General features: G+C 40.1%; 1 protein-coding gene across 5 annotated transcripts in view; it reads left to right on the forward strand.

Annotated features, from left to right (window-relative positions):
- The window catches only part of PLEKHH1 (pleckstrin homology, MyTH4 and FERM domain containing H1), a 45,048-nt gene extending 21,267 nt beyond the window's left edge, over window positions 1–23,781 (forward strand). For 3 of the 5 annotated variants that reach the window (XM_017741897.1, XM_017741899.1, XM_017741898.1), the window contains 19 exons: window positions 511–650; window positions 1,305–1,415; window positions 1,973–2,059; window positions 3,050–3,211; window positions 4,105–4,185; window positions 5,099–5,278; window positions 5,411–5,519; window positions 6,416–6,528; window positions 7,189–7,365; window positions 8,173–8,270; window positions 10,804–10,981; window positions 11,390–11,545; window positions 14,115–14,215; window positions 15,938–16,079; window positions 16,893–17,035; window positions 17,954–18,083; window positions 20,115–20,201; window positions 20,718–20,864; window positions 21,136–23,781. In XM_017741897.1, coding sequence (XP_017597386.1) covers window positions 511–650; window positions 1,305–1,415; window positions 1,973–2,059; window positions 3,050–3,211; window positions 4,105–4,185; window positions 5,099–5,278; window positions 5,411–5,519; window positions 6,416–6,528; window positions 7,189–7,365; window positions 8,173–8,270; window positions 10,804–10,981; window positions 11,390–11,545; window positions 14,115–14,215; window positions 15,938–16,079; window positions 16,893–17,035; window positions 17,954–18,083; window positions 20,115–20,201; window positions 20,718–20,864; window positions 21,136–21,336 — 2,543 coding nt within the window. In that variant the 3' untranslated portion in view covers window positions 21,337–23,781. Of the gene's footprint in view, window positions 1–510; window positions 651–1,304; window positions 1,416–1,972; window positions 2,060–3,049; window positions 3,212–4,104; window positions 4,186–5,098; window positions 5,279–5,410; window positions 5,520–6,415; window positions 6,529–7,188; window positions 7,366–8,172; window positions 8,271–10,803; window positions 10,982–11,389; window positions 11,546–14,114; window positions 14,216–15,937; window positions 16,080–16,892; window positions 17,036–17,953; window positions 18,084–20,114; window positions 20,202–20,717; window positions 20,865–21,135 lie in introns of those variants that run through there. The other 2 variants (XM_008639534.2, XR_001864432.1) reach the window with 2 other exon arrangements.
- Window positions 23,782–25,435: the final 1,654 nt, after the last annotated feature.

The raw sequence follows: 25,435 nt of genomic DNA on the forward strand, positions 1-25,435 counted from the left end.
TTACAGTTGGTTGTCTTTAAAATAGAAGCGTATTTCTTATAGTCTTAACTTTTATTGTGATGCATTGGCAGATGTGCCTGTGCATTGCCATGTGCCAGTGGTAAAAGATTCACAGAAAGCAAAGCCCCATTGCTAGTGAAGAATCCTTTTCCTTAGCTGGAATCAGAGGGGCTTGAGACTTTATAATGGATACTCCCAGATGAAAACAAGCTGTCTCTCCTTCAGATAACAAGTCTGTTGATTTTTTTTTTTTTTAATCTGTTTTTATTCAGCAATAAATTTATTTTACCGTCAGTATCCAAAACTCACTTTTCACTACTTGTCTTCCTAGGGAAATAAAGAGGCCTCAGAAGTCACATTAGTGGGGTCTGAGTTTCCAAAGTCTGATCTGATTTGTCCTTCTTGAACCAAAAATAAGCCTCAATGGTGGATGCAGAAACCTTTCTGGAGTGTACAGTATTCAGTTCATGCTTCTGCCATGACTCTCATTCCTCCCTTTATTTTGAACAGGTGTATCTATGTCCTCGCTGAGCTCTGAGAGTGACTATGCCATCCCTCCTGATGCCTACTCCTTGGATGGTGACTATTCAGAGCCAGAACATAAGCTACAGCGAACATCTTCCTATTCCACTGATGGTGGAATCTGCACTGTAAGTCTTGCACTGTTACTGTTATGTTACACTTGGAAAGGGATGCAAACAGAGCCTTGGCCTGAAAAGAGAAAAGTGTAACTATAGTATATTGAGTAATCCCCCTGCAAAGGGATGCTCTAACAGACTGGGCTATTGCTCCAGCTGGGAGACCAAAAGACACTATCTGGTGCTTCAGAAGAAGGTGCATTTCTGTTATGTGGTTAGATAAAAGTATAAGCATCAAGGGTTGTATTCTTTCCTGATGACCTGTATTGGTTTCCTGGGGTTGTGTTCTACTTTAATGATGGCCTTACACTTTTGGGACAAAATAAATCTGGAAATTCAGAGGAAGGAAGGAGAAAGTAAAGAAACCTCAAAATGAGCAGCAATAAAGTCTGTACTCTTCAATGCAGGAGATCAAACAGGCAAGGAACAAGAATCATGGCATAGAGACAGCCTTTACTTTTATTTGGAAAATCAGTGCTTTGGTAGGAAGAGAAAAAAGTTTACAGTGCATCAAACAATCAGTGAAATGATTTTTGATGGCTGCTACTAAACAAAGCAGAAAATTATGGGAGATGCAGCAAATGTCTGGGCTTGATTTCAGCACACTTTCATTTGTATTTTGAGAGGTGCAAGGTAACCTCCTCTCCACTTTGCTCTGTCCTCCAGGAGCCCATGGAGAAATCGGGCTACTTGCTGAAAATGGGCAGCCAGGTAAAGACATGGAAAAGACGATGGTTTGTTCTCAGAAACAGACAAATCATGTACTACAAGTCCCCGGTAAGTCACTGGGATACATTTCCTCCTCTTTAAAGGTACAGAGAAATTCAATATACTGAAAAACCACTTTTGGTTAGACGTGTCACTGTTTTGAAAATCATTACGAACATTAGAAAGATTCACTGTATGCATCAGATGAAGAACAAAGTTATTATTAATAAACTTGTCACTTAACAAATGTCTAGCTGAATCTTGAAAACTTCCAAAGGTGGAAATTCAGCCACCGTCTTGGTAGCTACTGTATGTTGTATTGTCTTCCCAGTTAGAAAAGGTTTGGTTTGTTTGGGTTTGGTTTTGTTTTATTAATCATAATGTCCAATCTGAACTCCATAAGACAGTATTTGTTATCACTGCCCTTGTTACGTTGTTTGCCACTATTGAGGAGACTTTTGCAATGGGATCACACTGTCTCATATTTCACCTGGCAACCTTAGGCTGTCCTTTCCAGCTCACGAATGCAGACTCCAAGCTGCACGTGCATATGATGATGTATTTAAGTAATCTAAGACCCATCTGAGGTTTCCTACTGAAAAAATTCTTTGCTTTTCGTTCCTCAGAGTGATGTTATCCGCAAACCACAAGGGCAGCTGGAGCTGAATTCCTCATGCCAAATTGTCAGAGGCGAAGGGTCCCAAACATTCCAGGTAGGTGTTGCTTTTTTATCCTGCAGATAACCATACACTCAGTGGCTGGGTGAGGGAGCACTTATTTCAGACTGAATGGTACTGTGTGTCTCAATTGATATGAGCTAACTTTATGTGGTCTCTGTGCTTCCTGGCACAAAACAGGCAGTTAGTCTAATTAATAATGAGGAAAGAGCTAAATTGTAACCCAAATACACCCTTTTGAAATTAAAAGAAATTTGTATTTACTTTTTTCCTGTTTTACACCATAACACTTTCCCTTTTTTGCAGGAGTTAGAGCTTGAAATCTGTGGGGGAAAATGATTCTTAGAACAATTAAAACCAGCTAGTACCTAGGATCTTTCTGAGAGACTTCTCTCACAAGATCTCAAGCCTGACTTTACATGCCTGGAGGATCTAAGAAAAATCTGAATAGTTTGATTCCTTTTAGAATTTGACTTCTAAAGTATTAGAAGTTAGCCCATCACTGGGTTCACTTTTAAGTCATTATTGACTTAATTAGAAAGGCAGTATTAAAGTTTCTTTCATACTTTGAAAGGCACATGGCCTGGCTTGTGACCTACCTTCTGCCCTTATGGAACTGAAGTTGCTAAGGCCTAATACTATTAAATTTATAGCATCTTTCCTCTCAGAGTCACAAGGTAATGAAGGCAAAATGCAATATGAAGTGAAGGCAGCAAAACCCCACATTTATGTAGTCATCTTTAAAATGAAAAACTTGCAGCAGCACTGAGGAACAAGAAAGGATGAGAGAGGACACAAAGCCACAGTATCCAGTGGAAACAGCAAGAGAGCTTATGAGAATTCGATTCATCTGAGTGTCATTTCTTTCACTTGGGCGTTGAGGATTAGCACCTTTTTTCTTACTCTCAGAAAATTCTCTCCTGAATGACCAAAAAAAAAAATCTGTATGGCATAAAGAAACTCAGCAACTGAAGAAAAGATTTGTAGGTGTGCAGATTTATACTTTCTCATTCCTTTTCCTTCCAGCTTGTGACAGAAAAGAGAACCTACTTCCTGACAGCAGACTCTCCCAACATCCTGGAGGAATGGATTCATGTCCTACAGAGTATCCTGAGAGTACAAGTGAGCGGTCCTGTTGGCGTTCCTCATAGTGATGCTAAACCTACTGTGAAGGGCTGGCTCACCAAGGTAAAATAATATTTCATACTTTATTCAGTTTAGCTTGGAATTCACAGTGTACCAGCTTCTTGGTTTGCACAGTAAATGTGAGCAAGAAATTAATATTTTAATACTCTCTGTAAAAAAAAAATGATAAGGAATGGGACAAACAAGGCTACTGAAAGGTACTGACTGTCAAGTAGTAGGTAATAACAAATATCTAGTTTATGTATGCTTTTCTTCAGCAGAGTTCACAGCTTGTCATAGTAAAAAAATCAACACTGTTGAATGTCACGTTTAAGTGATCTTTAACTTGGTGACATAGGAGAGTTTCAAAAAAATGGCTTGTATGGTTCCAGGTTAGCATTTAGTTCTGTCATAACAGACTTCAGGTACATTAGTACAAAGTACAATGGCTGAAAATTCTTATTCTTTGTATCATTTCCATAGATTAGTTTGACATTGCAAGTTACTGTGAATATTTTAATATAATTCTGGTCAGGTTCTAAGATGGCTAAAGACAATCTTCATCTGAAGGTTATTCATCTTCAATAGGAAACAGCTATCTAGACTATAGGCTGACTGTTCTTTTCTTGCTGAGAAGAAGCGATTTGTTGTTATAATCTTTAAAACGTTATTGTTAATATTATATTTCAGTATATAGAAATTATAAGTTACTATGAATGAGTAAAACACTTCACAAAACCTTAGACCCATTCCCACAAGCACCCATGTACTTGGGTGGGAACTACTTGCCTGTTTTTGGAAGGGGTGCCCTGTATGTTTTGAGAGGAGCTTATATTAGCATAAAATAATATATGCAAAGTTGTAAGGGAGAACTGAATTGGAAATTGAAATCCTAGAAGGTCATTCTGAAAATACTGCTGATATTAAAAATATGGATATGTTTGTCCTCCTTACAGGTCAAGCATGGTCACTCTAAGCTGGTCTGGTGTGCACTGATTGGAAAAACTTTCTACTACTATCGAAATCATGAAGATAAGGTAATTCCTTTTTCTCCTTTTATTTCTGGACCCTCCTTTCCCATTTCTTATGAAGTTTTCTTTACTTTTACTGCTTCTGTGTGTCATGTCTCTTTATTGGTTGTACTTCTCTTCTAACAGCACCTGTTCCACAGCTTTATATTTTCAGTGATTTTATTTTTTTAACCTTAAATGACAGCAGACTTAAAAGGCAAGTGATTGCTCTTTCTCAGATCACTCTATACCTTGTTCCTCATTTTCTGTATTTGGTCTTGTGTAGCCTTCTGAGCAGACATTCATACAGCAGCTGATAGATTCCGCATATCGTCATGAAAACAGATAGCAACCACATTCTGGGAAGAGGGAGGCAATCAGTGTAATGCGCTGCCATTTCTGGACACTTGGCCCAATAGTCCTTTCCTTTGTTTTGGTGATGTCAAACCCCAAGTTTTAGAATATCAAGAAATACTGTGACTTATATTTGGTATTGACCTCCAGAGTTGGCACAGCAGATCTCCTCTCTTGTCTGAATCTAACTACTTATGAAATTTTAAAAGTATTTCTTTTCCAGTAGCAAGCAGAAAGTCTGACCAGGGTCAGAAAACTGTGGCTCAAGACACTAAGCAACTGGCCCTCAAGTGTAATGGGAAGAAAGCAGTATCTTACGGGAAAAAATATCTTCTTATTTGCATATTCTCATTCTAATCTGTAGATGCTCTCCCAAGAAAAATAGAAGTAGTGACACACTTTGTAAGAACTTTAAGAAAGAAGAGATTCTCTAGAAGTGCAAGGTTACATTAGCTAAGTACTGAATTATTTATTCCTTACATTTTACAGAACTGTCAACATTTTTACTTGGCTTTTCTTTCCTAGTGTTCCCTGCCCATACTGGGAGATGAGTTACATTTATCTAATGTGCTTCTGCTCCTCATAGTGTCCTTTAGGGCATCTGCCTCTACGTGAGTCCAAGGTGGAAGAAGTAGACCGTTCCTGTGACTCTGATGAAGATTATGAAACCACTGGTGGAGGACTTCTCTCATCCCACTGTACATTGGTGATTCACCCACAGGACCAGAGTCCCACGTATTTACTTATCCGCACCAAACAGGAGAAGGTATAAAAAGCAGTCTTTTTTTGGAGAGCAAGAGTCTTTTGGTAACAATGAACAGATTGGGTCATATAGGCTTAACCTGATTGTAGAAAACAGGCCTGAATTGACTCATACTGTTGTCATCCTTATGCCTAGAACACCTGGCTGTACCATCTGACCGTTGCAGCTGGTAGCAGTAATGCCACAGTGGGCACATCATACGAACAACTCATTGGAAAACTATTGGATGCAGAGGGAGACCCTAGTAAGTAAGCACCACAAGCTCTTCCATGGTATCAAGGCATAAGGAAGAATAATTTCAATTCCCAGTTTAATCCAGTCAAAGGTGAGGGAAGGGGATTCTCGGTAGTACATCATATGGTATAGTGTCCTTCTCCCCTTGTTCTCAGACAAGTCTATCACATTGTCACATCATTTATCAAAGCCTCTGAAATGTCTGTAACAACAATTCAAATTAAAATAAAGAACTGGTGCTTTAATTTTTTCCTGTCTTTGTTGGTCTTGATTTTCTTTTCCGGGAAATCTTGACCATGCAAACATGTGCTCTTTTCTCCTAATACACTCAAACATACTTGCCTTCCCATCTGTTTCTCTGTCTGCACGTATAAACCCTTATACATACATCCATGCTCGTCTGTTCCTTCTCATCTTTGATACCTGCTCATGCATTTGCGTTTACACACCATGTTCTCAAATATGTATTAACATTTGCAGTCATACTTAAAACTCTTCTTGCATTCTCACATATTCTGGACCCATATGTGAACATTGCTTCCTGTTGAATAGTGACTTGCACTAACAAAGACCCCCACTGCAGGCAGCTGCCCTGGAAGGGTTTGTGTCTCTGGTTTGAACACACACCTGACCAGCTTCTCACCAGAATCCGGCTGACGAGAAGTTCTGATGTAGCAGGACTGAGGATGCCAATACTTCTTTTTGCTGATACTAATGCTGCTGGTGACTCCTTATCCATGGTGGGCTTTGCTGAAATCAGTGAAGTATCGCCAAAGATAATGTGGCCTAGTGCCACGCTGCTTCCTCGGGTGCTTTGCCATCTCAGCAAGGCTCCTTGTCAACATGGACGCTGTTCTCTCTCTTCTGTTTCTGACACTGCATGTTTTTGCCCATCTGCTACCTCAGATTCTCCTCTGTGGAAGCATCCTATGTTGTGCTACAGTAAAGATGGGTTGCACACATCCCTCACTACTCTGCCGTCAGAGGCTCTACAGACTGAAGCTCTGAAACTTTTTAAGGTATTTAAAGGGACATTGCATAGTTTTCAGTTATTTTGCTCTGTTGCTGGGGCAATAACATTGTTTGGTCATGTTGTACGACATTTACTGTCACTATGGGTTGCTTTAGACAGGCCTGCTGGTTCATTTAGGTGTCATTCATTCTTTGGAGGTTTAACTTTTCTTTTGCAGGATCTGGGTTTAGGAGTAATGTCCCCCACAGATTTTATGCTTCAAAGTGAGCTTTATCTTCCTCTTTCCTCTCCAATAGTTGGATTGAAGGAAACAGAAACAATTCACTGGTAAACTCAGTTGTGTCAGTAAGGCCAGTGGTGAAGCCACTGGAGATTGCATTTTTGCACTCTCTGAGTGTAAGATCAGCAGTGCGACTGGACAGTGTGAGCAAGGTAAAGCAGAGGCATGAAAGGCAGGAAGCACATTTTCTCCTCAATTCTCTTGCTGACTTGTAAGTTCTTTAGACCAGGGGAGGTTGAGTAAATTTTCTAGTTGCCATAACTAAGGAAGGAGGAATAGGAATTAAATGTTGACTCTCCTCCCTCCCCTCAAGGTTATTTAGTAACTGTCTGTAAGTTAATAAATACATCTGGGGAACCTGGCCTGTAAAGTACCAGACAAGAGTTGCTGTATTCATGGCATTGACTAACTTCTACCCTTTCACAGTCCTGTCAGCTGTTCATCAACGTTCCTGTGGAGGCATCCTCTATTGATTACCATGTGTCACTTGCCCAGACAGCACTGCAGGTGTGCTTGACACATACCGAGCTGCAGAACGAAATTTACTGTCAGCTTGTTAAGCAGACCAGCTGCCGACAACCCCAGAACCACTCAGTCGTTCAGGTCAGTTCCTCTTCATTCACTGCCACTCTGCAAATACTTTCCATTTAATCCCATGCTTTTAATAATTAGCTATGGGTCTGGTTCTCATAAAGTAGTGCTCATGCTAAAGGTGTGCTGGGGAAGGAGAATCTCAGCACTGGTGTGCAAAGCAAAACACTAATATAACTACTTGAAAAATAATTTTTAGTTTAAATGTAACTGTTTACCAGTTGCAAATGGTCTGTTCATTCAGAATCAAAGTTCACAGCGTGTGTTGTCTTGCTGTAACTGTTACATGGTATTAAGTTTGTTTTGCATTTTAGATAATCAACAGCATACAAGGCATGAATATTACTATTAAGCATGAAATCTGAATCTTGCACTGTAATTGTTGGGTAAATAAAATTAATAAGTTACAGCATGAATGTACACACGTGATTACAATATTCCCAGCTCAAATGAGACATTAAAATCAGGTTGAATAATAATGGATCTAATTTGAAATAAAATTCCCTTGTGCTTTTTTGGTTATGATTTTCAGTTACATAGTATTAATTTAAGTCTTAATTGTTGACTCAGTTGTGGTTAAAATAGTCAAAATTTTCAGAAGTAGCCAATCATTTAGAACTCTTCTCAGAGTCCAAACTGAGATACTGAAGAGCAGTCTGTCTGACTGTCACTTCCCTCTGAAACATCTTGAACTACACACCTAAAAAGGGTCACTCCAGAAAGCAGTAGTCACCATCCATTATTTTGACTGTAGTATTCTATGAAAGACAGCAGGTAAGAAGTACAGAACAAGAATGATGTCCAGTTTTGTGTTCACAGTGCTGGCAACTCCTGGCTTTATGTGCTCCTCTATTCCTGCCTCAACATCACTTCCTCTGGTACATCAAACAGCACTTGCAGCGACATGCAGATCCCAGGTAAGGACTGCAACAGCATTTCATTCTGCTCAGCTGACTGCCTCTTGCACCCACTACAGATAAAGAGGGAAGTAATTTTGGAGCACACACACCTACAAATATATATTGAGAGGGAGGACAGAAGGTTCCCATCAGTATAAAGCTGTGCCCCTTCAACCATTCATATTAATTTGTCACTTAGATGAAGCTAGTTCACAAAACTGAGTAATCTATACTAGCAAAAGAACTTTCTGTAGAAATAACTGGAGCTACATACGGAAGTTTTTTGCTTATGCAGCTGTGTTCTTTTATTGACAGACAGACCAAAGTAATTACTTGGAATGAATTATTCAAATTTTAGGTGATTACGTTCTGCTGTCAGGTCACCAAGCAAAGTGACAGAACAAAAGTAAGGCAGAAAACATCTCAGGGACCCATAAAAAGTTAGGAAAAACTAACAAACCTGAAATATGTGATAGTATTATTTTCTATTACCTCTTTGGTGTGCAAGTATGGTAATAGCAAGAAGTTGTTCTCCTTTGCTCATGCTGTGCTCTTTGTTTCCATGGTGATCTGGTCTTCAGCGTATCTCACTGTGTCCTTAGCAGGGAGGTCACAGCTAGAGATGTCTAGTTGTCTGTTGCAAAAATATACTGTTGTTAAGACGAAAGAGTAGTTTCCTTTCAAATAAATATTCATTTTCAGTTAATAAGCCTAAATCTGCCATGGAACTCAAGCTAAAAGTCTCTGGCACTGCAAAGGAAACATGTACTGCTATCAAGTATTTTAAATGTTTAAATGCTGCCTCACATTTGCTATTTCTTCTCAAAAGCAAAAATACTGATATTGGGCACTCCTCAATGTTCAGGTTGTCTCTCTGTTTGCTAAGACAACATGTTAGGGATCTTTCGTCTAGTACTAGGAGCCATCTCTTCAAACTTGTGTGTTACCAGCTCCCAGACTGGCCCATTCAACTCAGTAGTGGAGCTGCTCAACTGTTGGAGGCTGTTGAATTTATAAGGATTTGCTGGGCCCTGTGAAACTGATTGATTACATCAGCTTCAAGCTCTGCTGTGCTGATGGTTGGCCCAAAAGTACCTTTGTGAACAAATAAAAAGTTCTTAGCCCAAAAGTATCTTTATGAACAAATGCACTCCAAGCAGAAACAGAAAGGAAGTTTATTTATACGATCCTGCTATGAAACAATTATTAGGGCTAGAAAAAAACCCCCAGAAATTACATGAAAATGTGCCTATTACCTATAATAGTTTATATTAGATTTGGAGCAGTTCCTAAATGGGATTTAGTTTGGTTCCTTCTCCCTAGCTCTAGGAATACTTACCTCTCTTTGGATGGAGCAGATAGAGCTGTTTCTTGACCAGTTCAGAAGATCTACTTTCCCTGTTCCACACAGCAAGCAAGACACTAGAATGTTTACACTGCATAATGCCTATGGTCTAGATCTATTCTAGGTATTAGAAGATCTTAATTAGAAGAATTAAGATCTTAATTCTAGGTATTGTTTTTCGTGAAAGGGGATCTTAGCGTACATATCAAGTCTCTAAAAGGGGAATAAAAGTGAGAAGTCATGGGGCTTAGGAGCATTTGGAAACCAAATATAACAGCTTATTGATGAAGCAAGATTATCTATTTGATTATTGTCCAAGCTCATTACTGGGAAGGTGAACAATATATTGCTACAGTGAAAAGCCAGAACTCCTGACTTCCATGTTGCTTGTAGGGATTTAACTGGAATTTTAATCATGTACTGAGCTCCTGAAGGCATCTTGAATGGAATTATTTTCCCCTGCAAAGTGATAGCACAACTACAAATCCATAAAAATCCTTCCATTTCAGACCTTATTCAGTATATCCATTCTTAACATTTTTGTGCAAGGTGCAGTTGACTGTTCCTGCTTGGCTTTAGAGACACTTGCATCTTTTTGGTGTTGTTCAATGGAGCACTCTCTTCAGTAGACAGTAAACTGATCATCTTGGTAACTATCCCTATCCTATATTGAACTGTCAACAAATCTAAGCTTGCCTGGAATCTCTGTTGAGTCTCTTGTTTGGCAGATAGGGTTAATGGAAACTTACAGCTTGTACAGCCATGTAAATTGATAAACACAGCTTGTAATGCATTAGTCTCATAGGATTATACAACTCAATATTTACCAGGACTTGACATGATAGTAACTAAATTCCACTGGCATGACAGCGAGTTTGAGGGTGAATTGATCTTGACTTGACAGATACTATGATGGCAACAGGGCCCAGAAGAGAATATGTGTCCAGTCCACCTAGAAGCAGGGAATACTCTTGTGTTTCCTAGAGAGTCCATTGTCTGCCTTAGTTTTGCAGGTCCTTGGAGCTCAGGTTTGTGTTGTAGCTTTGCACTTGAGCTGTTAGTCTGTCGAGATGAACCGTGTATCTGCACAGAGATACATCTTTGCTTGAGCAAAAGCCTGAGGGAGGAATGCGTTGTCATGGCGTGGGAAATTGAAGAGGACATGGCACTTGGAGCATGTTTGTGGTTCTCTCCCCCTTTGCCTAGGAGTGAGATAGGCAAGTATGCCATCTACTGCCAGAGATCAGTGGACCGCACTGTGCAGGCTGGAGAGCGGGAAGCCAAGCCCTCCCGGATGGAGATCGTGTCCATCCTGCTGAGAAATCCCTACCACCACTCACTCCCCTTCAGCATCCCAGTGCACTTCATGAACGGAACATACCAGGTGAGCCACCACAGCTGCCTTTCTTCTGGGCACTAGAGGACTGCACCATAACCTGCCTCTTCGTGTGGGTGGGTGGCACCATGGTATTTATACATATCGGGGGTTGGGAGATAAACACTGTTTCTTCTCCTTGCTGTTTTAGCTGATTTTCCAAGAAGGTGAAAGGAATTAATCCCTAGCTCTACAGATCTTAGGAAGAAAAGGTAGCTGAGAAAAAGGGAGAGATGCTGGAAGTGTCTCAGTATGGGAAAGAATGTGTAATATGGAGGGAGACAATACACAGGTGTTGTCACTGGAGCTGGAAGTTAATCCTGAGAGATTGATCTGTAGGAAACCACCTTCATTAGCTGGGATACCCATCAATGGTCACAGTTCTTGTATCCTCAGTTAAGTCCCCTTTCATTGCAGGTTGTAGGTTTTGATGGTTCCTCAACAGTTGATGAATTCATCCAGAGACTGAACCAGGAAACAGGAATGAGGAAGCCATCCCATATGGGATTTTCTCTGTTCACAGATGATCCTTCTGGCAGGAATTTGGAACATTGTTTACCAGGCAACATGAAGGTATTTATTTTTCCCCTCTGCTACCTTTAGTACACATCTTTGAAGAACTGCCAAAGGGTTAATAAATCTTTATCTTAATGAATTAAGATCAAATAAACTTGGATATTGTCTATCTAGATTGATATTCACAGATGAGATATTAATTCCTGCACTTGGGTCACAACAACCCCATGCAACCCTACAGGCTGGAAAGCTGCTCAGAGGAAAAGGATCTGAGGGTCTTGGTCGACAGCTGCCTGAACGTGATCCAGTAGTGTGCCCAGGTGGCCAAAAAGGGCAATGACATCCTGGTCTGTATCAGCAATACTGTAGCCAGCAGGACCAAGAAAGTGACTGTCCCCCTGTACTCAGCACTGGTTTTGGGCCCCTCACTACAAGGAAGGCATCAAGGTGCTGGAGTGGGTCCAGAGAAGGACAATGGAGCTGGTGAAGGGTCTAGAGCACAAGTCTGATGAGGAGCAGCTGAAGGAGCTGAGGTTCTTTAGCCTGGAGAAAAGGAGGCTCAGGAGGACTTTACTGCTCTCTACTACTGCCTGAAAGGAGGCTGTAGCCAGGTGGGGGTCAGTCTCTTCTCCCAAGTAACAAATGACACGACAAGAGGAAGCAGCCCAGAGTTGCTCCAGGGGAGGTTCAGGTTGCCTATTAAGCAAAATTTCTTCACTGAAAGAGTTTCTCAAGTATTGGAACAGGCTGCCAGGGAAGTGGTGGAGAAAACACCCCTGGAGGTATTTAAAAGGGCTATAGATGTATCATTTGGGGACATAGTTTAGTGGTAGATTTGGCAGTGCTGGGTTAATGGTTAGGCTTGCTGATCTTAAAGGTCTTTTTCAACCTAAATGATTCTATGATTCTATAATTAGCTAGCCTAATCTGATATAGTTCTTAATAGAAAGATTTATTTTATTAGGTGGTAAATCGGTCAATTTTTAAAAAGTCTAACTCAGATTTTAGCACATATTAAAGTTTAATTTGTCTTGACTACAGATTTGAAACATGACCGAGCTAGCCAGGATGATCAGATATTACAACTGTCATCAAATATGACACTCCTAATTGAGACAAATTTATGTTAGGCTGTGAGTCTTCTGGCATGTCTGTATAAATTCCATTTATTTGATTATGAAGTATCTCCTTACTGTCTCCAGATAACTCAGGCTTTCATTGTTCATAAGCTTTCTTAGGGGAGAAAGCTCTACTGAGTATGGCTTCACTTTAAGGAAGAGTGCAGTGCCTCAGATGAAGGGAAAAAGAAAGAAGATAAAGTATTAGCATGTGTCTTTCATATGGAGATTTTTAGCCATGCTGCAGCTGAATGATGGCCTTAATTGAGCAGGCTGGCTGCCATGAATGAGACACATCAGAGTTTGGTACAAATCTGTGAGAATAATTTGTCATACAGCAATAATGGAGGAATAGTTCTACTGCCAACTTTGAAGAGGTCCTGATACCTGTAGGGGACTTAAAACAATCAATTTTACACAGTGTAAAATTTCACATTAAGCAACAGAGGGAGAAGACACCAATAACTTTGAAATAGATGGTTTGAAAGGAAACTACCACAGACAGTGCCAAATTATATAGTTGGTTTTAATGGCCTGATATAGACCAGGTAATCTAGAGCTTTGCTGGTAATTGGACCACCATCTGGAGAGATGAGGTGTCAGAGTAAACAAAGGAGCTTGAGACAATCAAAGGGATCACTTTGTCTTGGCAAGTAAATAATAACCAGTAAATCTCAGTAGCTTAAAAGAACTTTAGAGATCTGATTATGTATTTCATGTGGCTTCTTATGTTCACATTCCTTTCACTGAGATACCATCAAAAGAGAACTAGGGGCCTTCATTAGACCACTTGTAAAAGGACTCGAATAACCAGGAGGAGCTGAATGGAACAAAAAAAAAATAACCATGTCATTATGAAAAACATGTCTGAGTTACAAAGTTGGAGTCTAGGACCAAACATTCCCAAAGTTTGGACATTCACATCCAAGGATTTGGTATAGCCATGCATTTTCTGCTCTGTTCAGAGGATATGTTAGTGCTTTAGTTTGGCTCAGGAGGGCACTTTTGAGGTAAACCTACCAATCATTCCTATTAACCTGCTTTGACTCACATTAAGGAGTAACCTCAGAGCATGAAATTGATTATTTTTACATGAAACATGAACTGGAAGATGTCATCCAACATAGTAGTGGGCTTTCAGGTCACTTGGTCAGACTACTAGTGTGGGTGTGGAGACTTAGGAGTGGGTGTTTCTCTGTGCAGATCTGTTCCTCCTGAGCTTTGCTACTTGCTGACATAGACATAGCCACGAGAGTTACTACCAGACCAGAATTCAGGTGTCCCCCTGCATGTTAGAGCTGGAGTGTTCAGTTGGAATGCTTTCATTTTTACATACTGTGCAATAGAAAAAGGAAGTGTGTCGTCACTTTGAGCTGTGTTTATGCTGATCCAGTCTATTTCTTTATCTTCTGTGTTTCACAATATTTTATTCACTTACCTTCCCCTCAAGCCTTGGCTATTTATTTCACCTCAGTTTGTGTCTCCTTTCTCCTTGCTATTTTTTAAAGATCTGTGATGTCATTTCTAAATGGGAACAAGCCTTAAAAGAATTGCATCCTGGAAAATATGACGGTGGCACAAGAATCGTAAAGTTGACCTATAAGAACAGGTACTGTCCTTTGTTGGGTGGCCTCACTACTGCTGTTAATTAAACATCCTAGACTGCATATATCTCTGTAGATGACCAGTAATTTATAGTATCATTGCTGCCAAAACTATTTTAGCTAAGATTCATTTAAATCCTACAGGAGATGTGATGGCTTTTGTCTGTTACATATACAAAAGCATATGGCCTAGGGGTAAAACCCAAACCACTTTGCAGTAGCAGAATAGACTTAAAATGAGTTAACAACTAGCTGTAGCACAATAAGGTACACTTGGCACAACTTCATTTGCCTAGATCCTAAAACGTAATTGAAGAATGTGTGTTAGGTGAGAGGAAGAGAGACCTAGAGGAAAAATCACCAGTGAAAACAAGTGTGCCGAAACTTGCAATTAAGTGAACAATCACAAAGATGAAAAAGATACAATAACAATGTTCTAAATCATATGAGCTGTAGAAGACATGTAGTAGCAGTGCCCAGACTTTATAAAGAAAGAAAAGTTAAAAGTTAGATGATGAAAGATAGTAGAGAAGGGAAGTTCAAGATAAAAGATCTAAATCAAAAACTGGAACAAGTTCATCACTTATAATACAGATAGGAATTCTGAATTACAGTAAATCAAGAGCTGTATGAGAACAAGGAGTGAATTCTCTTTGCAGGCAAAACAAAGGCCACCCCAAAACTGAACAGAGAGTTCAATATGGAATATATGAAGATTTTGCTGACTGTAATGGTATAGAAATAAATTTCTGTCAACTTTTTTAGTTGGTGTAATAGAGGTGAAAGCAGAAGTCACTGCTTTTGACCCAGAAGGCAGTATTTGTTTCAGGAGTGAAACTTTGCAGTATTGTTTTGTTGGGCTGGAATGTGCATAGGCTAGACAACAAGGATGTTTTGATAAGGTCTCTCCAAGGCTGGACTGTTCTAACACTAAGGACTCTGATAATACATTTGTAAGGTCAATATGATCCTAATAGTGTTGTTAATCTCAAAGTGACATAAAAACAAACAAACTGATCCACTGGAATGAATATCTCATGTAGTGGAATTGTGGAATATGTAGCCATAGATGCAGCTTGAAATTAATATGTCAATTAGTTGCTGTGGACTGTGTATGAGGAATGGTTCTGGGAAGCATTCCCCAAGCTGGTGTCTTCAACCCCAACTAATAATCTTGCTATGCCGTGTAAAAAAATTCCAAGTGTGAATGGAATAAAAATCAGTAGGATGCTTTGATTTACAAGCATGTTTCCTTAAACAAAGTCTGCTAAAAGAATTTTTTAATAAGTCTTCGGTGTAAGTGGTCAAATCCAAGCTGGCAAGTCTACAAGGCTGCCTTGTAGAAGCTTATATATGTAGAGCAGAGGTAGTTCTCTTTCCTGTGATAAGCAGAGAAGGCCATAACTTAAATATTGACTGCCTGTGCTTGATGGGGATGAATGGACACTGATTTAGCTGTGTTTAATAAAGGTTCACTGTCTAGAAGTGGTTGGCTTACAGAATTCAAATAGCTTCTGAAGCTAGAAAGCATGTTTTGAGCCTCCTTGCTCAAGTCTTGTTCATAAGGGAAGCACCTCAGCTTCCAAACCTCTGTCCAGTACCCCCTCAATGAAAAACGAAACAAAACACAAAACACACTTTTATTTTGCCTCACCTTCATTCAGGTTCCCAGCTGTCCATTCAGTTCACAGTATCTTTTTACCTTCACAATCCTGTCTACTTTTCAGACTATATTTTCGGAGCCAGGCCAAAGGTGAGACAGACCGTGAGCGGTTGCTACTGGCCTTCCAAGTGAGCAATGAAATAGCCAATGGAAGGTTTCCTGTTAATAAGGAATTAGCTCTGGAAATGGTGGCTCTAATGGCTCAGGTGAGTAAGGCAGAAATCCTCTCTTTTGTCCTCCTTCAGCTGCACACTGACTATGTTTGACTAAGCAGCTCCCTTTTGATGTAAAAAAACAAATACGTGATACTAGCATACATATGTTAGAACACCTTTTGCTCAAGAAAAACACTGGAAAAAACAGAGTGAGGCTGGACTATCACCAGACCTGCCCTTAGTAGCTTAGTACCTTAGTAGAGATATGGAAATAGGACCACCACTGGAATTCCATTAATAGTAAAAACTTCCACTGTTGCACTGCTAATACCCTGTTACTCAGGAAGATCATCTTCTAGGATCCTCTGTTAGGTCTCCAGGCTTGCATTTAGTATTTTACCACATAAAACACACATTGTGGGTTGTGGGCATGATAAGCAGTGTAATAATTTTTTATTGACCTGAAACTGAGTGTTGTATTTGTTAAAGCAGCATAAACTGAGATGAAGAATCTGGGGACATGGCGCAAACTATTTACAAATATGCTGTTGTTTTAATTGGCCAATTGAAAATAAATCCCCAAAGCCTGGCAGTTTATACAGATGTGTCTCCTTACAACAAATATCTGGCTGAAATCATGTTCCACTCTTAGATCAGTACCATAATTCCTTTGGCAGTTGTATCCTCAGTGGTTGCTCTTTTGTTATATTTACTATGGTAAATGCTGTAGACAGCATTCCCCAGCCTGTGTCTTTTTGCATGACTCATAAACACACTAGTTATCAGTATGGGAATTCATGGAATGTTCTACTGCATTAAAAACCCCATAGTATTGTTGCACTATAAACTATAATGTTGTCTTAGGTGGAATATGGGGATTTGGATCGACCAGGATCTTCAAGTCCTGGGGGAACATCAAAATTGAAAATGCAGCATCTTCTCCACCAGGTTTTAGATAAATTCTACCCTAAACACTACAAGCAGAATATTACTCCTGAACAGCTCAGGTAAATTGTTGGTTCTTGAATACTTTGCACTGAAATCAGCTTTTACTTGCCAAATTGTCTTTACATTTAAGAAGTTTCAAGGAGTCCTGTCAAGCTTATTTGATGTAGAAACTCAAACAAAACAAAAGTGTCAGGAAAAGGTTCCCTTAAAAGAAAAAACAATATAAAAAGAGCCAAATCACCAACTAATTTTGCCATAGACAAGAAGTTTAAGCCTTTCACTTCCAAGTTAGGCATCTCAGTTTCAACAAACTTAACCCAAGCCTAGGATGAATTCTCTTTCTAAGTTTTTGTTTTATGCTTCCCCCAAGTGTCAGTTGGATCCAGATGCCTAACATTTGCAATGAGTCATAAAGCCAGCTCGTATGGGTTGCTTCAGGCCATGCAGGGATTCTGGTAGGACATATTTTGGCAGGGTTTTTTGATGTTCTGACTTGGAAATTCTCACACACAATGCAGAGAGCTCAAGTACAAAATTCACATGTTGCCACAGATCTCAGATCTATCTGATTTAAAGTGAGAGAATGGTCTTCCTACAGATCCTAAGCTATTTAGGGATGCAGTGGTGGAACTAACACAGTTACCTCCTTTTGGAAGCAAATTCCATCTGGATGTAGCCAGGTAGCTGCCAAACCATCCCTAGTGAGCCAAATCAAGAGTGAGCTAATATATATTGCCACTCCATGTAGAGCATACTACAGGCAAGGTATGAGGAAGATGAGAAAGTCTGTGGAAGTAGAGAAAAGCTAAAATAAACTCAGGTTGTACAACCAATAGTGCTAACAGCCCTGTCCATGAGTGCTGTGTAGAACAGCCCTTTTGGAGTAAAGAGGTACATTTATTAACTGCTCTGATTTTACACATCTTTGCTTGGAAGACATTACTAAATAATACTGTTTTGTGTCTTGGATTCCTCAGGCAACTGACAGACAGGCTGGCGACGAAGTGGATGGTGCTGCAGGGATGCTCTCCATCAGAATGCATTCGAATTTATTTGACGGTGGCCCGGAAATGGCCTCTCTTTGGAACCAAAATATTTGCTGCTAAGGTAACTGGAGCACACTTTATTCTGTTGCCAAGAGTGAATTATCTGAGCAGAGACACACCTACAGTCTCTGGTAACACCAGTTGAAAATGATTCTACTTCAGAAAGGGAAAAAAGCTAACAATACTCTGTTCTGGACAAACAGCCCTGGTACCATATGGGTTGAAGAAGAAGGAAGACAAGTATATTCTTACCAGTAGGGGCTGCTAGTGTTCAGTAAATAAATACTGAAGGTTCCCTGGCTGCGTCAATTGATCATCATCCAGAGTTCTACCTGTCCTTACAAGCCTTGCCAAAGCTTTGTCAGGCAGGAATTTCCCTGGGCATCAAGGCTGCAATGATAGTTTAAAAAATAAGATTTACATACCGCAGTGGGGGAGGAAGGGAAGAGCCCCCCTAAGTCACACCTGGCAGCTGATGCCACCTATAAGAAGAATGGGTACTTCAGTCCTGTTCTCTGCTTGACACAGAGCTGGATAATTTCCTTGCCACATGAGAGAGGCAAGCATTGCTAATGTCCTGTTGCAGAAACAAAACCAAAAGTACACACTGGGTAAGCTGCCAGCCCACAGGCATCAGTGGGAGAGCAAAGAACAGCTGGAGGGAGTGGTTCTCCCAATAGCTTGTACCATCCCTCACCCCATTCCAGGCTTGAGCTGTGTACCTATTGCCCATGCCTGAGCAAATGTCTTAGCACACAGTGGCTGTCTGAGAAATCTTGTTTTGGCATTAACCATCTTCCCCATCCCAGCAGACATTTCTGCTGCTGAAAGCTTGAGGGAGGTCTTCTTCGTGGTTACATGTCTTGCTTTGAAGACAGAGCTGCTCTGGTTACAGAAAAAAAGTCTAATGATGAAAGGAACCTCTTGAGTAAATATACAAGAAGTTTTCAATAGACAGGTATTTCCACTGTCCAGACTAAAAGAGGTTACTGTCCGAAGAGGTTACTTGTCGCGACGGAGGGAAGGCCCGGACACTCAATATGAGTGATCAGCAAGCTTCCGTTTATTGATCAGTCGTGGATTACAGATATAGTGTGACTAATGAGGCTTATGCATATTCCAAAAGGCGCAAGCTGAGTGGTTTACGGCACTGCCGCCGACCCCTCCCTCTAGTTCTAGCTTTGTGGTCAGCAAGTTCCTCTTTCCCATGCCTAAGTTCCTCTTTTTCCCATGCCCCGACCACAAGCTTTCTATTGTTAACTGTACTGCTCACCAAGGCCAGCATGTCCCCGCTGTATCAGCATAAGGCCTTGGTCAGCTGCAGAGGGTCTATGCATCCTTTCTCACGTAGCTCAGCTATTATACAAGATGAGTGCGATATTCTGCTAAATCATGCTCTGTAAGCTGCAAAGGGTCTACGTGTCCTCGGTCATGTAGCCAATTCTCTACAGTTACTGACGCTGAAGAATCAGAATATAGAATAGGTCTACCCACAGGTGAAATAATGTTGGTATTTCTGATGATTAACGTATTTTATAACTTTTCAGCAGTTAAACAGCAAAACCTGTGGCATTAGCCATGTAATAGCAGATTCCCAGGGAAGATTTTATGTCATTAGCCATGACAAGTCATCTTCAACAGACAATTGATGCACATTTGTGGTAAGATTCTGTAAGAAACAAAATGTCATTGATGTGATGGTACTGGGTGCACTGGTATAGAAACCAGCAGGTTTCACTGCCTTCCTGACTGATAGGAGCAGTATAAACACATGTGCTGAGCAGAGCTGCCATGTTGTTGCTCTGTCCTAGCATTCCTTCAGTTTTAACCGCACTGATGGAATCTAATTAATCTCAAAGCCTTTGTTATCCTTGTATCTCTTGTGCCACTTCTCCAAAAAGTGTATGTAAATCTGAAAATATTATTCAAAATTTTGGGAAAAACTCTCTTAAAAATCACACCAGGTCACACCAGTAAGCCGTTAGGATTTTTTCTCATCTTCACTTTATCCTTAAATCTCAACATTTTTATCAAAAACATCATTCTATGGTGGTCAGGAAATACCTGAATTAATAATTTTCTTTCTCTCTAGCCTATTTTGCCTTCCTCATTGGAAGACTGTCCAGTCTGGATAGCTGTGAATGAAGATGGTATCAGCATACTGGATTATAACACAATGGTATGTTGAGGAACACTGTTTAACATAAATGCCTTACCTACCACAGAAGGAGATTCCCCTGAGTCCACTGAAAGTCACTAACAGTTTGTCTTTAACATCAAATGGATCCAGAAGTTAGTTTGTAAAAGTCAGAAATAAGGGAAGTCAGTGTTATGTTTGAACACTCCATAGACAAAGAAAAATTACAGCTGCAGTGTAAGGTAGGGCAGCAAACATGTTCATACATCTTGCAAAATCTCAGTGGTCTGTGCTTTACTAACACCATCTGGGCTATAACAAAATCTGTACAATGAAGCAGTGAGGCATTGAGCAAACCAGGAGAAAACTAGAAATGTAATTCTCACTTGAGTTTTCTCTGCCAGCTGTTACCTATAGAGCCACCCTATCTACTGCCCTTTACTGCTGGACACCTGGTGTTCTTGCAGGGTGTAGCAATATAAACTAATATATTAGTTTAAGGTGGAAATTTGGGAGTTTTTTACAGAACTATGACTTTTTCAAACTCTCTGTCTGCAGCATTTGAAGGTCTCTTACTCATACTCCTCTGTGCTGACCTTTGGAGGCTGTCGAGATGACTTCATGATTGTAGTCAGTCAAATGAAAGAAAGAAGTTCTGGAAAAAATAGCACTGAAAAACTCCTCTTCACAATGGCAATTCCAAAGGTAATTACAAATGAAAAGTGAGTTTCTTTCCAGCTGGCAGCATCAGGGCTAGGTGTTTTGTACAAGCCCTGGGGACTGGTACTTGTGGGTGCTGCACTAGCTATATATGTTCAACAAATCCTTGGTAAGCTGGAACCTTTGAACAAGAGACTTACTCTACCTAACTCTTAAAGACAGCTTTGTTTTAAAATTTCATGGGAAAAAGCCAAAAGCTATGCAGTCAATAGATTCTAAAAATCAAAGGGCATTCTTACCTCTAACTGGCCTACAGTTAATAATTTTCTCTTTTCCCCAGATTGTTGAAGCAACACTTCTGATTGCCAGCTACATTAACTATCGTTCGAGTCCTTCATTGCTGTCTTCCACACAGCCCTCACGAAGCAGAACACCTGCTAAGAAGCCCTGGGAGACTGAAAATCGGTGCTTTTTTCCTTCCATGCCCCGAAGCACTAAGGGGCCCACCCTGCTCTGAGGGCTTGTTCCAAATGAGCTGATTTTGTTGGTTATATACCACATATTAATGCAGGCTCTGATTTTTTTTCCATAATAATAGACAAAGTTCCTTAGCGGTAGCGGCAGTATACTTTCTCTTAACAAAGAAGTTGATTTGGGGGACTGTGCAGGAGTTTTCTTTCTATGACACATTCCATCCAAAATAGCATTCCTCAGGTCATTTGCCTGCACAGTGCTCCAGTCATTACATCTGCGCTCATTCTTCCATCTCCTACTGTACTGCCTTGCTTTACAAGCACATACATTTTCTTCGATCCCTCCCATTTTCAGCTTTCAAAAGACAGAAACTTTCATGTCCTTGCTCAGACATGAAAGAAAGACATTGCTGAGAAGGAAGAGGAATTAAACTCACAAGAGTAATTCTGATGCAAGTCAGGGGTGATTTCAGATCTGAAATAGTGAGTATAGGATTAGAGTTCAGTGGTACTTAAGAGTATTTTCAACTTTAAATAAAGGTGGAAACCTAGGGTCTTTGCACGTTGCATAATCAGAACAACTGGGACTGGAACAGTGTCAGAGGATGCCCTGGCTCCTACAGGACCAATGCATTTCAGAAACTGATGCTGTTCTATCCAATAGATGAGCATTAGATCGCTGCTGCAGGGCAGGGCTCAGTGTGTCACATGCTCCACTGGCAGGCAAGCACTTTCAAAGACTTTCTGATAACCACTGTTGCAGATGTGTTTGGAACTGCACATTATCTCAGACAAAGGAAGACAAGGCAAGCAAATTTTGTGCTTTTTCTATCTTTCAGCAACTAGGACAGATCTTCCCAGACAAGCTCTGCCATTCTGACTTGACAGAAGCTGCCTCTTTCAAACTCCTGCTTCCTTCCTGTACCATTAGCAAGGAGGAGGTAGTCAGCAAATGTGTACTCATGTTCTTCTGACTTTCCTAAAGAATGTTGGTAGGTTTGATTTTTTTTGATATGTTTCAAAGGGACTTCATTATGAGAAGGTTATTGAATTTTAAACAAATGAAAGAAAAATAGTGATTCTTCATAAAAAATCTAAATCTACTTAGTTTAAGTTCAGCTATTTTGATAAGCATTCTAAAAAAGCTAAGAAAGAATAACTGCACTTTGAAAAGTACCATGTCCAACTTTATAATAATTATGCATTCATGGGCAACTTTCCCACATTAAAAGAGTGTGGATCCAACCACTAGACCGAAGTCAGTAACAGCAAACCAAAGTTATTTGCAAATAAACAAACCAACCATACCAGTGTTTTTACTCCCTAGTACCTGCCACTAACCTAATGCACATGGGGAGCTGATACATCAAGAAGCTTTAGTTTCATGGTTATGGTGGGTGCAAAACCACAAACTAAAAGAGAAGAGCAGGGGACAGACAAAAATTGTTCTAAGCAATCCCTCATCAGCATCTTTGTAATATGAAACAAGAAAACCCAAACAACCAAACAAAACAAACCTAACCCCAAAATACCCCATGGTGAGTTAAAGAAACAGTATGGCAGACCTAAGACAGGAAAAGATTGTATGAACTGTGGCCTGATTTGCACATACTGTAATGTACCCACTTGCTATGAATTTAAGGACCATCCCTTGAAGGTACAGAAAAGGGTAGAAGCTTTCTGAGCCGAAAATAACTTTAAGAAGGTATTTAGTCATTTCTGTTTTCCCTTAGGTACTTTCCGGTGACTATATATCCTGATAGTAGTTTGTATTTCCTCTCTCTCACACAATTACCTTAGTATAGCTATGTCAGTTTGAATACACAAAGTGTTACACCTCCTCACTCTATCACCTGTGCCTGACAATTTCTCCTGTATCTGAAGGTCTGTTTGACAGTTTGCTTCTGGTATCCCACCAGTAATGAAGCTGCTTCAGAATAGGCTGAAGCCATCACCAGTGCTGGGGATGCTCAAAGCATAGAAGTCTCCAGTTCACAGGCTGTACTTCCTTACAGTACTAACTCTCATCTCCACAGAGACTTGAGGAGACTTGAACCAGGGCAAACAGGAAGCAGAGATGTTAAAGAAACAGGAGCTCTCCTGAAGCTCATTATTTTCTGCCACAATAGCACTTTAAATTGAGAAGCATGATACACAGAACTTTCTTCCTTGTTTCTTAAAAATATTCACCAGTACTTGAGTGTTTCAGGGACCACCCCACTCTGATGGATGCACATACCCCTCCTATTTATAGCTTACCTGTCTTCAAACACCCCACCCTGTGTAGATACCTACTTTGTATGATTCTTTCATAGAGAAAATAATTGTTTATTTTAATCAGTGCTTTTGGCAATGACTGTTAATGCAGCATAGAATGAGATGACAAAAGCCTTTGTGTTCCTAACTGCTGTGTGTATGTAAAAGGCTGTCTGGACGATACTGTGAGATTTCTGTTTGTTCTTAATAAAATGCAGCTCGTGAATTAATAACCATGAATTAAATGTGTATTATCACCAGAATGAAAGAAACTATTTTAAAAGCCAAAATATTCTTGATGTAAACAAAAATGAACATACATTGTGTTTGGTATCCAGGCACAAACCTGCCCTAGACTGATTCCTTGTGTCTCCTGCTGATCTTCTCTCAGCTTAAGTGGATGACTATACCATGGGCACAGGATGTACACTCCTTCAAAAGAGTGCTAAAACAATCTTTCACACTTCCTACTGTGACAACTTCTTGGTAATTTCTTCAGTGCACATTCTGACGACTTAATGGGATTTTTACAGCAGTCAGCATTCCCAGCATTCTTGAGCCCACAGCTCTGTCCACTCTGCTGAGACATCTTTTCTTTTCTGACACAAAAGGCAGTGGCACATCCCCAAGCTGCTGCCTTTCACTTGGACAATGAGAATACTTCCTGTGACATAAGCTAACCTCTATCTTTCAAACTTTGTGGCACCATGGAAAAAAACCCACAAATCCCCTTATTGCATGATGGTATGGTGCCAAGTGTTCATTTACAGATTTTGTGGACAATCACAGTACAGCACTGTATGCAAAATAAGCATGAATCCAGGCTCCTGCTGACTTGCGTGTTTTGCTCTTGTTTTGACAATTCAGTCGCCTCATTTATATTACTAAGGAATCATGGAATATAAAGAGAGAAAAATACTGGGTGTTACAGTAACTTGTAGCTTATCAACAAATAAGAATTTCCCAACCTTAAGTTACTACCAAGAGCATAGATCAATAAAACTTTATTCACATTGTCATTACCATCATTTTCAACAACACATATGCCTCATACTCTCAGAGTAACTGATGCGGCCTTTTAAATGCCACATCTTTTCCATGTCCTGTGTCAATAGGCCCTGCCCCATTCAGCAATGGGTTCACATTTTCCCATATTCCTTTTGCTTTCAAGTACTTACTTGAAACCATTCTTGTTGCCTTTGACATCCCTCAACTGATTTATCTCCAGCTGGGCTTTAGCTTTTCTACCTACATCTCCAACGGTGTAGCTGTATTCCTCCCAAGTTACCTGTCTCTAATTCCACCTTCTATCTACTTCCTTTTTGTGTTCCGAGTTTTGCCAGGAGCAGCTTGCTCATCCATGCAGGCTTCCTGGCATTTCTACTTCACTTCCTGCTCATTGGGATGGATCGTTCTTGAGCTTAGAATAAATGATCCTTGACTATCAATCAGCTTTCTTGGACCCCTCTTCCCTCTAGGGCCCCATCCCATGGGATTCTTTCAAAGCAGATCCCTGAAGAGGTCAGTCTTTAGATCTCTTATGTTTATTTCATTAAACATAACTGAATGCAACAGTTTAATTTTCTGGTTTTGTCTTTCTGAAATTTTCCTGGGATCAGGAAGTTACCACCTGAGCCTGCACATCTGCTTTGGTAATTAGAGTGTATTTTTCAAACAAAGGGTTAAATAAAACCCAAAGAATGCATACTTATGGCAGTCCAGCCAAGGTTATTTTATAATTTTAGCATAATTTTCAGATGCATGAAAGAGTAAAAAATTGATGCATTTTCATGTCTCCCTTTGCCCTATTTCCCCATAATTATTTTCTGGACAGGCAAGAAAAAACCTTTTCTGTCTGAGCCTAAAAAGTTCTGCTCATGAGGCAGT

The sequence above is a fragment of the Corvus brachyrhynchos genome, unplaced genomic scaffold (assembly GCF_000691975.1).
Source record: "Corvus brachyrhynchos isolate BGI_N302 unplaced genomic scaffold, ASM69197v1 scaffold115, whole genome shotgun sequence".
NCBI classification, from domain to species: Eukaryota; Metazoa; Chordata; class Aves; order Passeriformes; family Corvidae; genus Corvus; species Corvus brachyrhynchos.